Here is a 17,330-nt window from a genome sequence, read left to right on the forward strand (position 1 = left end):
CTTCTGCCTCTCTCCTTGTCCTCCTCTGTCAGACATGGGCAGTCAGCCTCATCTGCGGTCAACCTGTGGTCAAGGCTGCCATCCTAGCTCACCTCCCAAGCGCTTCAGCTAGTTTTCTTCAAACAGATCTGGTCCAGAGCACTGCAGTGCACGGTGCACGTGGCTGGCAACTGCACATCTGTTTGTACAACACACCTATCTTACCACAGCCCTGCTACCTTGCTGTGCGGGGATGGGTTGCACAGCTGGCTGATAGCAGATCTATTGCTGCCTGGGTAGCCCCGAGCCCCAGGCAGTGGCCCAGCCCCACAGCCCTGCCCTGGGCACATTGGCTGGCCCCGGAGTGTGCAAGAATGAAACCGGAGACATCTGCCTGCGGACTAGCGTTGCTTTGCCACTCTGGCTTAACTTCCTGCAGGTGCCGGGAACCAGCTGACACCAGCTAACGGTGATGGAGAATTAACGGTAAATCTTCAGGTAAGCCTCCTAGTCTCCATTGGGAGGATTTTGTCCAGAACACAGCTTATCCAACCTCTGTCTGGGCACCAAGGCTGAATCAAGCCTGTGGCAGCTGTAACAGAGGCCAAGAAATATTGCTGAAGTCATGAAGTAGTGATACTTATTTTAGGCTATTAGCAGAGTAATGACAAGATGATTGCCACAAAATATACGTCAGCTAGGGTGTAATTTGAAAGTAAAGGAATTTAAATCAGTGATTTTAATGTGCCAGCCACAATGAATGCATTTACAACATCTATTAAAAGCAGGTTACGTTGGGGGGGAGTGGGTTAATTAAATCCTAGCAGGTTATCAGTAGTTTATTAACTGAACAAGACAGCATCACATTAAAGATAATCAATGGAGAATAAACCACAGTCCTAAAAATTAATACTGTTCATTCTCACAATAAGGGGGGTTTGCCTTTACCATTAACACAGAGGTAAAAGTGTAGCTGCATCCTCTGCAAAAACGTCGTGAAAAGAAGAGCAAAGGATAGCATGGCCCAAAAGGAAAGTCATTCAAGGCATAAGTTTCAAAAAAAAAAAAAAAAAGAAGATTAAAATTGAAAAGAAATAATCAGTAATTCTAGAGGGGAAAGAGGAATACGAACAAGCAGTTTTGCAAGCAGCGGAACTAATGAAGCCTGGTTTTCTCCAGCTTTTATGTCATGCAAAGGACTGACTTTCACATTGAAGAAAATGTGAGCTCCAACTGGAGCACTTTTTTTTATTGGGTTGGAATATTTATATGGGATTCTTTCCCCAGTGGATTTTCTAGTGTCTAATAAAGAACAAGCCCTTCCTTCAAATGCAGCCGGAAGAGTCTGATCTCTCCTCTACCTGGCAGCCTCTTTCATGATTCCTACACCCTGGAAATGTAGTTGAAATTGTAGCTGAATAACAGATACAAAATTTCTGAATGGCTGGTGTGACATACACTGGCATGCCCACCCCCTCCCCTGCTATACATGCACAGAGCATGCTATTCCTTAATACTTGTTTTGATAAGAAACAAGGCAAAAACCAGTGTTGTCAGAATAACCCAGCCCTATAGGGAAAATTTAACTTTGGCATGCTAACTGTGTGCAAGACTTCAGGCAATTTGCTGCAGAGACCAAGACTTCAGGTTCCTGCAGCAATACTTGTTGCAGGGGAGCAGAGTGCATATGGGAGGGGAGGCTGGATCTCTTAAGCCTGCTGAGATAGGAGCCTCTGTGACGATGTTAACCGCTGGGGTACAGGATGGCCAGGGGAGCTGTGTTTAGCACAGCCCAAAGCAGCAGAAGCCGTGCTATGCAGCCAGAAGAGTCTTTGGGTAAGTATGAGAAATTCATTCCCCCCCCAAAAATAAGGACAAAAAAAAAGAAAAAAGATGATGTATTCAAAACTTGGACTGTGCAGAGCTAGGTAGCCTCCAGGGTAAGACCTGGGCGTGTGGAAGTCAGTGGTCAACCCATGATACATACTTTTCCTTTTGAGAAATTAATTAATACATATCTCTTGACTATACTCACGTACACAACACTTCACCAAAAGCTGCTTCATCAAAGAAAAGACCATGCCTATGCCAAGAACTGGCCCTCTTTTTCCTACAAGTACATAAATAAACCTTACAGGGAGAAAAAAATGGAGCTGAGTAGTACATGCTCTTTGGACCCACTCTCATTTGCATGATAAATGTTTAACCATAATTAATCTCTCATTTCACTTAAAATTAAATCACCCCTTATCGTATCTCACTAAATACTGGATGCAGTGAAACATGTATACCATCTTACGAAATGTTTGCCCGTCAGCATCACAGTGAGTTACTGCTGCTTATTCTGAGCTTCCTCATCAATAAGGTCTGATTTCTGCAATCATGTGCAGTCATAGACCATCCAAAGAGAGCAACGCTTGGTAATACCCTTTTTTGGGGGAAGAAAAAAAAAAAAAAACCCAACAACAAAAACCAGGCAAAATTGAGCATGCACAGAGAGCACAATTTTGCCTTTAAAGCAATCCAAAGCCTGTGCACACAGATGAATTTTTCAGTGCACCCCACATATTTCACTCCTAAAAATGCCCTGATTCTGCAGCCAGTGGTACACACATCTTCAAGGAGAATGATCAGCGCCTTTCCCCCACAACTTGCCCTCCATCCAGGCCAACTAACTGTCTTTTCAAACATTGTCAAGCTAACAAAAAAAACTTTGAGAAGGCAGGGGGAAAAGCTGCAGAGGCCTGAACAAGTTATGCATGTTTACAGCACAAACACACTGCCCTATGCTCATTCTCCTTAACCACATGCACACGCTAGCAAGACGGCTCCTCCAAACTTTCTCAGGGACTCGGTCTGAGTGGCTATAGTTCAAAGTCCAACTGCCTTGGCAGCTGAAAAGAAAGAGAAAACCACGGTGGCTTTGTAAGAATTACAGTGATCCTATTAAAAAAAAAAAAAAAAATTCATTCTTTGCTGAGACTTAACATGGCAGTGCCACGCAGCACTCACTGAATCCTGCAGCATTTCAAGCACACAGCTCCTGGTGTAATTAAACCACAGGCTTAATTAGGTTCCCATCACTATTGCTTTCTTCCTGCCTTCAGCCAAGAAGGTATAAGAAAAGACTGTCCAATACAGATACTGCAATTTAAAGTCTTGAGTTAAGAACACAGTGGGTGTATATCTGCTATAAAATCTACCCTAAAAACATGCCAGTTGTTAAACTAAGCAGTGCATTAGAAGCAGTTAGATATAATGAGAATGTAAATGGAAAGTATTCTAGGGAGATATTTCAGCTAAAACCAGCACACACTGTATGCTATCTTTTATTTTAATCATGCTCTAAGCCCTGCCTTTTTGAACTTTTTATAAATTCTGCTATCTCCCTTTGCAGTTACTTACATATTGGTATATAAATTCAAAGATGAGAAGCAATTAGGACTGAAGCAAAGACTCCCTCTCTTGATGCTAATACATCAAAGGAAGTGAAAAAACCTTCCCCCCCGCATACATGCTGGGTAACACAGAGAGTTTCTGCTCTTCACAGCCTAATAGCTCAAGTAGTTCCAATCGAGAGTCTGATGTCAGCCTCTGATTACATGGAGATGCCGAGTGATTGGAAAGAGCAGCTTCTGAAAATCCCAGCTCTCTGACTCAGAAGACCACACAACCCTCAATGATGCTTTTAAAATGCATATGTTTATTATTCACATCAGCTGGTCGTATATTTTTTTTCCCCGCTTTGGGCATCATAACATTGCTTTTAAGAGTTCCCTGGGGGTCTCTGCTTGATTTGGGTACAACATGTCTAGGCATGTGTGAAGGACGTATGTCAGATTAGGGGCTTTTTTAAACAGCCGGCGCTCGCCTGCACTCGATCTCTTTTGCTATCCAGTTCGGAGAGAGGAAGAGCCAGGTGCTGCCTTTAAACAGCCGCTCTTAAGAAGTCTGCCTTTGCCAGAATGGAGAAGGAGAGGTTGGGACCGGCTCATGCCAGGGAGCGCTAAGGGCCGGCTTCCCTTCTTTTTTCCCCACCTTTGCATATCTCTGCCAGACCAGCCATAATCTGATCCTTGAAATTGAAGCCACAGAACAGGTAAACCTACATAAGAAATGTCAACAAAACCCAATTCTGCTGATCCAGAACAGCAGTTGAGCGGCACGGTTACGCTGGATATTTGTATTTGCTTCCTGCAAGTCCTTCCCTCAGTCCAAGGACATTTGAGAACTATGCAAGAGTGTTTTGGAAACACTCCAGGCCCTTCATCTTTCATAATGGGAAACTACCATCTTGTATGCATGTGAAGCAACAGGTGAATGACCTTGCCATGCTCTCAGTAAGTTATCAGAGTCTGCTTATTTCTTAATCTCCAGATCTCTCCTGTATCAGCAGGGGAACTAACCAAAAGTAGGAATGACTCCATTGATTTCACTGGAACATGCATCTTATGTTTCCATATGAACACATACTTTAAATTACAAAGGCTTTTAAATAGAAGCATGGAGTTTTAAAAGGGCTGTGGGAAGTATTTCTGTTAAACCATCAGATCCAGAGTAAGTCTAAGTCTCTTATGGGCCTGATGCTATCTTCTCTGCAATTTTACTCCCGTGTAAAGGAGACCTCATTGGTCTTTAAAGGATTTAAGCCATTTGCACCAGGATTCCTAATAAACCTACTGGACACCCTTGCTTGGCTCTTTAGTATGAGCCAGAAAGAAGTTCCACTAATGATTATGAGATTACACAGCTATATAGCTGCAGTGAGGTGGGAATGCAGCTTTGAATATGTTTGGATATTAGGCCTTTTGACTGACAGGCTCTTCATCTAGCAAAAAAATCCCCAAACAGTTCAAACCTGTTACATCAGTTTCAGTACTAGCTGTGGGATGAAAAGCAAGGAACTACAGAACAGCAAAGGCCTTCTATACTGTACAGATGGAAGACCAAGTAAATGAGATTCAGCAGATTTTCTTTAGATTTACATCTATATAACAGGGAATGGCTTCAGAGGAAAACCACAGCTGTCTACTGTTCACCTGTTACCCGGTCGTGCCAGGTAAAGGCTAGTGAGTCCACCTGAGCAATGGGGTCTCAGAGCCTTTCCACTAAGAGTCTCACTGACCTCAGTGGGACAAAGGATTTTAGACTCTGCTTTTGTCTGCAAAGAGGCCAGAGCCTGTTTTCCACAAGCCGACATGACTGAAGGTGATGACTTCCAAAGCATTACATCCCTGCCAAAGCCACCTGACAAATTCCATGCCGTTACCTTCTATCACTTACTAAATGGATGAGAAAAAAAAAAATCTCTCAAGCCCAGCCTCTGAATGGTCACCTTCTTGTGTAAAAGGTCTTCTATTGCTATTCTGTAAACAAAGATAAGGAATCTTTGTCCTAAATGACGGTACTCTAGCTAATGGTGCTCTAGCAAATGTCACAGTAAGGTGGGGATGGGATCCTTACCAGAGCAGGTTTTTCTTCCTCTGTTCCTTTGTTGTTGTGACAGCAGTAAAGGGAAGCAGGAAAGCCAATGCTTTAGCCTCCTGCTCCTTTCGACTCTGCTAACTTGCCATCAACCCTCTGCATTTAGAAGCAGCCAAGCACTGAGGAAATTCTCCAACTTTCCCACACCCACAACTTGGGCTATTTGCATTCATGGGCAAACTACAGTCAAGTGCACCAGAGAGGCGAGTTCTCTAACCCAAACGAGTACGCAGCAACCAGCACAACACCAGAAAACCATACCTGGCAAGTATAGCCAAAAGCCTTTCTCCTTTTCCAAAAGGACAAGTGAAGAGGATGTGTCATTCCATTTGGGCAGGTGCAGGACACAAAGCTGAAGGCAATGGATTACTACATCCAGCATACAACTCTGCTTTTCGACAGAGGTTTTATTCTGCACCCAACAAGGATTTGCCAATTAATACACTTTCAATGTACAAAGGGAGCTCTGAAGACATCCTTGTGCCCCGTGTCCCCCAGGCTACATTAGTGTATACCTCTAAAAAGGTAACTACCCTTACACTTAGAAATGCTTATACACTACAAAGCGCTATAATACAGAGTTAAGGGAAGATAGAAATCTGTTCTGATTTGTCTCCAGCAGCATCCAGGATATTTTTATGTAAATGTATCCAGCCCATGGAGGTGTACAGTTGTGCCTCAGCACAACAGAAAATCCGTACAATGAAAATTGCACTTTAAATTCTCTAGGATTTTGTGAAGCTGGGATAAAGTGCAACACTTACCTACCCAACTTGCACTTGCTTCTTTTGTCTTTCAAGACGGCACCTACTCTTAAGGTCTTATGTACCTGCCTGAAGATCTCTGCAAGAATGGTCCCCAATAGTTAGCCTGGGATGGCCTTACGATGCAACTGTATCCTGAGATGGAAGCATTAAAGTTTCTAGATTCCATTTCAGCAGCAATTGAGACTTTTAGCACATTAAGTCAAGGAGGAGGAGAGCCATTATCTATCTGATGAGCTTTGCGGTCCAACATGTATTTTGTAAAAATGGTAGGATTGTGGCATAAGGCACATAAAAACCTTACAGTTGATTAAACATTTCCCTGCAGTGCTCAAAACCCAAACAGAAGAGCATTATATCAATGTGTAAAAACAAAGCAAAGCAAAACAAAACAAACAAAAACCCCAAACCAAACAAAATCAAAACAGAACCACCTAAAAAGCACAATGAAAGAGACTAAAAGCAAAAGTGAAACTAGCCAGGCTGTTCTCAGCAACTGACTTCAATCAGAATAAATTAATGCAGAGCCTAAAATGATAAAGAATCAGTTCACAGCTGCCTTTTTCATGTGAATACTGACACTTCAGGAAAGAAGAAAAACCTATAGGGGAGATCACTGCAGAGATCCGGGGTCCTCTGAAGAGCAGAGTAACACGGCAGATCCCCACACTTCTAAGCAGCTGTATCGCTAACTGCAAGCACGTAGGAAAATCAGGAATGGAAAAGTGGAGCAATGAAGATGCAGCAGGCAACCGCTGGGAACGATACAGCTTTTAGAAAGACTGGCTACTGGTAACACACTGATGCTTTCAGAAAAAAAGCCTGGAATGTGTGGAATTCTCCAGGATGCCAGGGTGCAAAGAGGATCTCGTTAACTAGAGCTTTCAAAATCTGCTGCCCAGTCGTTGCCGGTTATTCAGAAAGCAAGATGGCTTACATCATCAGTTTCTGAAAAGTACAATATTCCACTTAGACTGCCAGATCTGTAGTCCCCTGGACTGAGAAATCATCTTTCCAAATAATAACAGAGGCACCGAGTCCCAAGTCTACACACAAATCCAGCACTTCTACATTTCTGTATTACCAAGATAATCAAGCATCTAATAATAAAACTGGGCAGTACCACACTGCTCAGTTCTCTTGCTGGTAATAAGAAAACTCTAAGCAACAGCCAGACTGACAACAATCATGTTATTCCTACATGGTTCTGCTTTAGAAGCAGACCCTGGAGCTGCTCATGATGAAAAGCAGTAAAGTATTTGGAGTGGCAGAAGGGCAAAGTAGTTAGTTCAGGAGCTGAGCAGGAAAACATTTCTCACCCTTGTTTCTCTTCCAGTCAGAGGGTGGGAAAAGATTCATATTTGCAAGATGCTAGCTGGCCAGAGGCTTATAAGAAAGATGAAAGGACAAGCAGCATCTGGGAAGGCAGAGGCAAGGGACCTTGAGTTTTTGAAGATGACCTGCTAGCAACTGCCCAGAATCCGTCCTTTATTGTGCCTAACAAGATTTTCCAATCACGCTTTCTGAACAGTGGCAAAAAAAAAAAAAAGAGCAACACATAGGTAATATCTTTGCCAATAGCTCAGCAGAGGAGTTTTAAGTACTTTTCTTAAAGCAAAGCATACCCAGTCTTGCAAATGTTCACCACTTCAATAGCAATGCAGCTGAGAATGTTAAGGCTTCATGAAAATAACAGCGGTAGTGATAAACATTACTGGAAAAATGCCAGTTTTAATTCTTTTCAATTTTCTGTTAATATTCCCTGAACCCAACATAGATGTTTTATTTGAATACAGCAATACATAATTTTCGGCATAAAATTCACATTATTAGGTGAGATCATATGATAAGCTATTTTCAAGAGAGGTCCTTTCCTGCTCCCCTTCCCCTTGGTATCATCTCTGTGATTGCCAAGGAATGGCATTCTGGGCAAGCGATGGGGGTAGGGAAACCCCTCTGTAACCACTGGCTCCAGTAGTTCCCAAGGGGGTGTTAGCCCATTATTTCCTTTTCCTCACCCAGAACGTGCTTTCACAAGGGAATCTCGAACTCCAGCTGGCTTACGAGGCATGGAGAAAAAGGCCTTCCAATGTCACAGCTCAGTATCTAGGGCATGTCTGGTAGCATTATTCACAAATCACTGTGCTGCACTTGGTGTTAGAACATCAAGAATATCTCACTGTGGCAAGACACCCTAGTAGTTTTAAACTGAGTACTTAAAAAATGTGTGGTTGGGCTGCACTGTCATGGTGCTAACAACATACCAGTACACGGCATCTCAGTCAATGCGCCAAGCAGCCCAGCACCTCCAGACTCCTGGTATGCAACAAGTTCAACGTGACCGTTACAGTCATGACATGGGTGCAGGGGCTGCATGCCTGTCACCAACTTGTTCCTTGTGGTGCAAGTCCAAACCTCCAGCCAGTTCTGAGTTAGTCTTAGATGTGCCACTTGGGCTGGACAGCCAAAAGACAGCCCAGGGGCCACCTCATCATTCCCATGTTTGCTGCTGGTGGCAGAAGTCAGCATGCCTTAACGTGATGCTGATAAGGTCCTGGGCAGACCTGTGACCACCTGCTATTGCTCTTTTGGTTTCAAAAAACCAACTGGGTGCAGTGCCTTGAGTGAAATACTGTCAGCAGTGAACTGTGTAGGTTCTTCATGCTTAAAACAAACATTAGCATAGTCTTGCTGATAGTAATAACAAAGAAGGAGGGGTCAGCCCAGAAAGGAGAAAGCACGCTATCATTACACACTACAGCGAGGATGGGCAGTTTTATCTGGCCCTTGGGAACACTGAGCAGTCTGGAGGCCAAAGGGACACGTCGCTGTGGATGTGTATGGATTTGGGGGATGTGAGGAGATGATGTGCAGAATGGTGCTGTTCCACTCCAGGTCCAAGTTGAGATGTTCAGATGCAGCGCTATGCAAATGTGCTTGTCCAACACTGGGTGGGGAATAAAAGCAGCCAGAGCACGCAAAGAAGTTGACTGCTTATGCACATTGGGTCAACGTGAAGACTTTCACCTTTAAAGCACATGTGGCACCGCGTTGCATGCGGAGAAGCAATGAGGACTGGGCGATGTGCCTGTGAGCAGCTGTATAGCTGGAGGCGAGGTACCCACACCTACTGGAGGATGGGCAGTGGCAAAGCCCAGCATCGTGGAGGAGCCCTTGGCTGGCCAGCCCAAGGGACATCTGCAGCTCTATCAGCAGCACTGCGCTGTACATTGTACTGTATACAGGGGGCAGGAGGAACAGCAGGCGCACCCGGGAAAGATCATGACCAGAAGTCTCTCCCCTCCTAAAGGGACAAGGATTTAAAAGAAAACAGAACACCACCAAAGAAGCGGATTCTGCATGTATCATTACAGGGGTAAAGCCAGACTCTTTAATTAAGCGCATGACATAACTGTGCTGTAATATCAAGGTTTTGCACTGTGATTTGAAAACAAGCTGCACTTGCACAATCCAGAAAGAAAAAAGCCATACGGATTAGACAGGCTAAGCTCTGCTCTCACTCACATCAGTATATACCCAGTTACTCTGCTCCGCTCAAAAGACTTACAGATGAGAATGTGATACAAGGAGTTTCATTTCCTCAGACAGTTCCCTCACTACACCGGCCAAGCCTCCTTCTCACCACAGTTTCCAATCACAGCCCAGCACTCTACTCTGATTACACACTCGTCCTGAAACCACAGAAAGCCTCACTGGGTCTGATCTACAGCTGACATATATTAATGTATCACCAGCAAAGTCACTCCACAGCTGCCAAGGATGTAGTTTAAATACCGCTGAATACTTAAGGCTTGATTCTGTTAACCAGCACACCTTCACTGATCCTAGAAGAGTTACTTATATTCCACACTGCTCCAAAGGGGAGGAAACCTAGAGCACGATTTTTTAAACGGCACACTCATTAAAAACACCTAAAAGAAGGCATGCTCTGATTTACCCCAGTGTAAATTCACTGCACTGTACTCACTGGAGGTACTTGGGATTTAGAGGGGAACAGCAGATGGCAAAAACTAAGCCGAATTCCCCTTTGAAGCCATTGTTTTTCCTAAGCCAGATACCAAGAGGACAGGATCGACACCAATCTCTGCTATTCCGGACTTCCAATCCACAGCCCTACCTCTCAGAGAAATACATATTCAAAAGCACTTAAGAAGCGTATGTGCCAGTGAGAGTACAAAATCATTACACTGCTGTGAACACGAGCCATATTCAGCAGAAATCGGCAGCTGTTAGGACTACAGAGCCTGTCACCGCTTTTACGGTTTGGGTGGAGAAGAGGCAGGATTCAAGCACTCCTCATAACACGAGTCGCATATTATTGCCTTGATCTTTCTTCTCTCCCCTCTCCCCCCCCCCCCCCCCGCGGCTCTTCAGGGCCACTCTTTAAACAGAAAGAAGTCATTAACCAAACTTCCTTACGCTATGGCCCCGAAAGTTGGCTAACGACGAAGCAGCTTTATTATTTCTACTTAAGAGCTTAAAATTTCGATCGGCAAGTCAGAGACGGTTCCACAGGGAAGACAAATCTGTCCGGGAAGGCGGACGGGCCGGCAAAGGGAGAAAACCCAGAGATGCCCGGGGACGGGGGATCATCCCCACCGCCACGGCCCCCCGGGGCCCCGCAGACGGACCTCGGCCCCCGCCCCGGCCAAACCCTCGGCTGCAGAAGATGCGCCCCGAGAGCCCCGCCAGCCCGTTCCTTACGTAAGGCACAAACACTGACATCATCCCTCCCGCCGGCAGCGCCGCGGCGCCCAGCGGCGCCCACCGACCCGACCCGGCCCCTTCCCACCCCGCCGCCCGGGCTCCCTTCGCGCCGGCTCCGGCCCCGAACTTTGCACGGCCGGGTTGCCGGGGGGTGCCTTCCCCCGCCGGGCGCCCCGGGCTGCGCTGCGCCCCGTCCCGTCCCGCCGTGCGCCCCAGCCCGCGGTACTTACGCACTGCCTCCTGCTTGGGGTCGAGGCCGCGCACGGCTCCCTGGAGACCGGCGATGCGGCCGTGCAGCGCCCGGACGCGGCGGTGGGTGCCCTGGATGTCCGCCTCGACCTCCTGGAAGAGGGTGCAGGCGTGCCGGGCCACGTCGGAGAGCTGCCGGAGGATCCGCGACAGGGCCACGTTGCTGACCGAGCAGAGGTCCAGCACCATCAGCACCGCCGCCGCCTCCCTCTCCCCGCCGCCGGCCGCCTCCGCGCCCTCGCCCGCCGTCCCCGGCTCCTCCGGCGGCGGGTCCCGCGGCGGCGGCGGCGGCGGCTCGGCGCCCCAGCTCTCCTCCAGCACGGAGGCGGCGGGCTGCCGCCGGCACAGCCGCTGCGGCTCCACGGTCCGCTTGGCGAAGGGCATGGCCGAGCCCTCGGCCGGGGCTCTCCCGGGCTCCCGCGGGCACTGGCGGGGATCGCTGCCCTCCTCCTCCTCGCCGCCGCGCCTTGCCCCGCCGCCGTCACTCGCGGGCGGCCGCCGGCGGGCGGCTCATCGCCTCGCTCCCTCTCTGCGCCGGGCTCCTGGGCTGCGGAGCGGCCGCCGCGCCGCCGAGCATCCACCGCCGCCGCCGCCGCGGGGAGCCGGGGCGCATCCGCGCTGGCTGGCTCGCTCGCTCGCACGCCGTCCCGCTCCGGCGGCGGGTGTGAAGGGGGGGCCCGAAAACCCGGAGAGAGGAATCCCGCGGCCGCGAGGAGGAGCGAGCCGCCGAGCCTCCCGCCCGGGAGAGCGGCGGGGCGGGGGCGAGGGCGGGGGCCGGGGCGGTGCCGAGCGGCCGCCGCCGCCGCCGCGGGGAGGCGCTGCGGGAACCGCGGGGGGAACCGCGGGGCGCGGGGGGGCTCCGTCAGGCGGGGGCCGCCGCTCCGGGATAGACCGCGGCCCGGCCGGGGCGACTCTTGTCCTGCGCCCCCCCCGCCCCGGGGCGGCCCGCCTGGCCTCCGGCGGGAGCGCTGCTGGGGTGCGGAGGAGAGGAAGATGAAGGAAAAGGTGCCGAGAGGGACCCAAGTGGGCGAGGCCCGGCTACTGCGGGAGGCCGGTGCCTGCCCACCGGTGTCACCTCTCGGGGCACCGCGGGGACAGGGCACCCGCCAAAAGCAGGTGGATGCGCTCGGGCACTTCCTAGGAGGTGTCAGGGAAAACTGGGTGCTGGTCAGGCCAGGAGCACTCTTTCTGACGCAAGACAGACGAGCTTGCTTACATACACTCCCGAAAGTTGAACGCGCCTAACGAGCAGGCATGAAATCTGAACGTAAACTGTAGATTATTGGTGGTAAATACGCAGAGCAGACACCGCAGAAAGAGCTACCGTAAAAGGAGAGCCAAGCGGCTGCAGATGCAGGCATTCCGCAGTTTGGAAATGCTAGCTTAAGTTTGCCCACTTGACCTTAACTTGTCATCCTTGCACACGTGTGCTGCGATACAGTCTGTCATTACATGACCACGTACAGGCAGCTTTCAATTACCTCTGGTCAAACAGTCTGAGTTGCAGATATCCATGCCGGAGAGACCACCACCGCCAGCCCAGTGGCACACGCACCCCGGGCTCTGCGGGCACAGCCACCTGCTCCTGGGACAAGCTGAGGTCCGGAAGGTGGATACCGTTCCTTTCGCAGAGCCCAAAGTCTGAGCTGATAAACTTTGCTGGCCCTGCTGCTGGCTTTTGGCATGGACAGTTCACGTGCCTTCACGCTGTGCCTCTGGGGAGGGGAACACACCACCACGCAGAGTTAGCATGGGTCTTAGCCCAAGTTTCAAACTTGGCTTGAAATAGGCAGCCCCGGCCCTGTGCCCGGAGGGGGAGGAGGGCACAGAGCCTGCCCCTGCCTGCCCCGGTCTCAGTGCCACCCCCCCACACCTCCTGGGGGGCCTGAAGTTCGAGTGTGACCCAGTGGGAGCGGGCAGGGATGTGAGAGCTGTCGCAGAGCCGGGGCAGTGCTCAGGCAGTACTAAAAATATGTCTTGGACCGGAGTGGAGCCCTGCTAAAATCACTGGGGCATTTGTACACCACAGTCCTGAGTTTCTTCTGCAGCAGGGTGGCTTTTAGCCCTGGTAACGGAGCATGGACTGTACGGCTTTTCCTACCTGTGGGAGTCATGGCATGTTATTTATAAGCCACTGAAAGGTATTTTAATATTTCACTTGAGATTCATAAGGGGGAAGGGAGCGCTTAAGTTTTAATGCTCTGGAAAGAGCAGCAGCCATCCAAACTGGTGTGGGATCACAAGAAAAGGACTACGGGAGTCAAACCTGTTGGAAACCGAATTATAGCACTCACCAGGCAGGAGCAGGAGCTAGCCCTGAGGAAAGCAGCTCTGGCACTCATCCTGCCTCTCCCTCAGGCACCCGATGAGCCACTGGACTGGGCCATTCCTAACAGGTAAAAGCTGCACGAGGCAGGATTTTACACTGCGCCTTACCACAGCCTCCCGGTTGCATGTAATGTCTGACCAGCTTGGGGAGGACAGGAGCTGTGCAGCTCTCTTCCTTCCCTTGAAAACAACTCCTTGGTTCCTGCAGCATATCCCTATTCATCCTCAGCAAAGCTACTAGAAGCCAGCACTTGCACTTCCTTTACTTTTCCCAGTCTGTTATTACTCTGCATTACTGTAGGCTCCATCGTCTCTCTCTTTGTCCCAGGCTTGGAAAGGTACAGCTCGCCTGAGGGACACTACTAGTCCCATAAGAACTGTGTGACTTCTGTATGTAGCAGCACAAGATGCACACGGTGCCAAAGCCAGACATGAGTGAACTTGTTTAAAGGAGGCAGGTCCTGCCAAGTCTATGCATCTTCACCATAGGGAGCATATCTTCATTTTGGAGGTCTCACTGCATTTCTGTCCTTCCCTCCATGAGTGTAGATGTTGCCGTTTTTCTTAGTTTTTCATCACAAACAGAACAGACTCCATACACAGCTCGGGTGTGGGATGCCTGCGCTTTCCACCAGGCAGGTGGAGATGACATCTCAGTTTCCTCTGGTCAGAATACAGCTCCTATCATCGCAGGTACTGGGGGTTCAGGTAATGCCTCACCCCATTCATGCCCCTAGTATATGTTTCCCATCAGTAATATCGGGTGGCACAAATGCAAATTCAGCAGCTTCTGAATCCCAGCTGCCCCTGGGATTGCACTTAGTGTGTCTGTTCAACAGCAGACGTAGTAAGTGGGGAGCAGTCCCAAAGGTTAACCTCAGCCTCACAGGACGGGTCTCTGGAGGCTCTCTCTGTAGCAAAGGAGAGGAAAAAAAATCTTCCATGGGGGATTTTGGAAGATTAACATTGGGCCTCAGCTCTGAAGTGCCCCTCAGAGGGTCCTGTCCCTCTGCACTGACTGCAGGGGCAGCCCAGGGAGGATAGCGTCCCTGGGCTGAAGTTAAACCTCAAGAGTATTCCCTGGAGTATTAATTTGTGAACATACCAGCCTGGACCAACCTTCTGCATCACCAGATTTCAAGAAGTACTTGCAGACCTCAGAGATTGAGACATGTCAGAAAGAATATCAGTCATGAACAGAGATAAGTATGTGAAACAGTTTCTTATGTATTTATTTATGGCAGGAAAAGCTTCCTGTTGGACTGTACTGCTTTCCCACGTGAGCTGTATTCCCTGTGTTGGCTGCCATAAATTTAGGTTGGGATGCTGCTGTGGATGGCCTTGGCTCTCACCCATAGCAGTGAAAGGCTGCACAATGGTTTGCTTTAGCGACACATACAATATGGGGGTGGAAGAGTGGGCAAAAAGGGTAAAAGAAAGGTCCTGCTTGATCTCTCACAGGTGCTGCTGGTGGTAGGCAGGCACCTGATTGTAACTCACAGCAGCTGCTGTGCATCTTCCCACCCCCATACCACAGCTGTACTCATCCCCTGGCTTGCATTTGCCGCTGATATCCTTGCTGAGGTGTGATTTTACAGTGACACCAGCTGGGGGATATTTGTGGTCATGGAGATACAGGGCAGGACCATTGGCAGATGAGAAGGAATCTGGTTTCCTGCTCCAGTGAGCTGTAGGAAGCAGGGAGGTGGGATTAGGCAATCTCACCCTGTTTGGCAGAGCTGCTCTGGCCCACTGCACTATGTCTTGTTCTGCAGTGCCAGAAAGGGAGGAGAGGCTGATGAGTGCTGTAGGCTATTGTCATTTCCTCCTCTTTCCGTGGCTGTCAGGAGGGTGCCTTTAGGCATCATATTAATGAATTTGTGGCCTTTTGACCATAATGTGGCATCTGTCATCGCTGATGTTACCCACCCCCCCCAAGTACATCGCTTATCTATTCTCAGCAAGATGTCACAGACAGAACATTACCAAACCTGTACCCACTTAGGCTAGCAAAAAGTATCCTTATTCAGAAACTCCCTTCAAGGTTCAGCTGCCATTCTGCACTTAGACCCGACAGTGACATTCATTGATCACATCAGGCCACATTAAAGGTAAAAGCCCATAAGGCACGAAAGTAGCACAGTCAGGGAAGTTCACTGTGAGTCTGGACCTGCTCATTTAGGACTCTCCTGCCAGTTTTTTCCAGCAAGAACATGTTAAGGTCATGCCCAAAACATGGGACATTAGGATTTTAGCTGGGAAATACTTTTGCTGAAGAGGGTCCCTGCATTTGAGTGGCTTAGGCAAAAGGCTGGTAATTCAGCTTTTGACAATATGTTCTATGTTCCCCAAAACACTATTCTGTTCAGGACATGGAGATTATTTCCTCCTTCAATGTGATCTGGCCTTTGAAGGCAACACTGCTAACATACTGAGGCACACATCTTCTTACTTCTTGTTCCTGCTTCTGTACAGCTTTATTGGCACAAACAGCTATACCAGTGTTGACAAAGCACACAAGAGACCGCGAGTGTCTTCTAGGAGCTGCTACAAGAATAGGTATGGATTGGTACAGGTATGACTATTCCCTGTTCATTCTTGCCTCCATGATCTCTCACAATACCCACAAATACACCATTGCTGCCCATTTGCCATCACCACTAATGCTGTGCAGTCTGAATTTTCTCGTCCTCCAGGCCTGGGCACCCTTTTTTCCTCACTGCGCTTTGAGAAGAAGAATTTTACAATTGTCAGTAGAGCTGTTTCCCTTGCACCTCCTGGTGAGAACGCACATGGGCATTAGTGGTGAGTGTTTCTCTGCATTAATCTCTCTCTCCTGTCCAACTGGATTTCCCCAGGCACTCGTGTGCTGTCACCAGCTTACGCTGATCCAGCCCGCTACTGCTCCTTCTGGTATTTGTTAATATTTGTATTACCATAAACCTTTTCACTCTTAAACTATGACCCCACTGTTTTAGTCACTGGTTTAAGGGGGCAAAACGCAGGACCTGCAAGAGTGCCTGAACCTGTATCAAAAAGAATAATTGGACTCCACATGGTGCTGCAAATCATACAGTGCAGACAAAACAGAATTTAAAAACTGCAAGATAACTCCCTTTCTGCAAACTCTCTTAATTATAGTTGTTATAGAGTTTACTTGTAATCAGAGTAGGGATGACATTTCAAACTGAAGAGTGATTATTAAATTGACACTTCCTTTAAAATGTGCCTGAAGTCAAGGCTGACATGCTAATTGAATTTTATTGGTAAGAAATGTCTGTTTTAATAAGGAAACTTCCCTATCTCTCTAGCAAGTTCGTGTTAAGTGCACACCTACTGAATGTTTTCCATCACTACTACCTGGCATTGCTAGTCAGAAAGAACCCTCATTGGAGCATCCCCCGGAATAGCGAATGCTGTAATTTCCTTGGTACCAATATTAATTTCACATTCATACATCCCATTGACTGCTAGCACTGGGAGATGTCAAGGAAGAAAAAAAGAAACCTGTTTAAATACCATTATCATTTAAGCCTTTAAAAATAATAATGGTTAAGAATGTGCAATAAATCCAAGACCAAATCAAAATGAAGTTGGGAATTGCTGGCAAACTTCAGGGTCCCCCAAAACCCATTAAACGGTTCCAACTGCTCTAATATGGTGAGTGTGAGCATCCACGCTGTTATCCTAGAGAATACTGATTCTCGGTTTGTTGTCTCAGAAGAAGGGAGTTGTGTAGAGGGCATTTGGGATGCCTTTCCTAGACTCCATACCAGAACACAGCACAGCAGAATAACT

The 17,330-nt window shown here is 48.3% G+C and overlaps 1 protein-coding gene across 3 annotated transcripts in view; it reads right to left on the minus strand.

The window, feature by feature from the left end:
* The window catches only part of NHS (NHS actin remodeling regulator), a 271,218-nt gene extending 259,301 nt beyond the window's left edge, over window positions 1–11,917 (minus strand). For all 3 annotated transcript variants that reach the window (XM_052773855.1, XM_052773856.1, XM_052773853.1), the window contains exon 1: window positions 11,186–11,917. In XM_052773855.1, the coding sequence (XP_052629815.1) occupies window positions 11,186–11,588 (403 nt within the window). In that variant the 5' untranslated portion in view covers window positions 11,589–11,917. The remainder of the gene's footprint in view (window positions 1–11,185) is intronic.
* Between the last annotated feature and the right edge of the window lie 5,413 nt (window positions 11,918–17,330).

Source organism: Harpia harpyja, chromosome 22 (genome assembly GCF_026419915.1).
Source record: "Harpia harpyja isolate bHarHar1 chromosome 22, bHarHar1 primary haplotype, whole genome shotgun sequence".
Classification (NCBI taxonomy): domain Eukaryota; kingdom Metazoa; phylum Chordata; class Aves; order Accipitriformes; family Accipitridae; genus Harpia; species Harpia harpyja.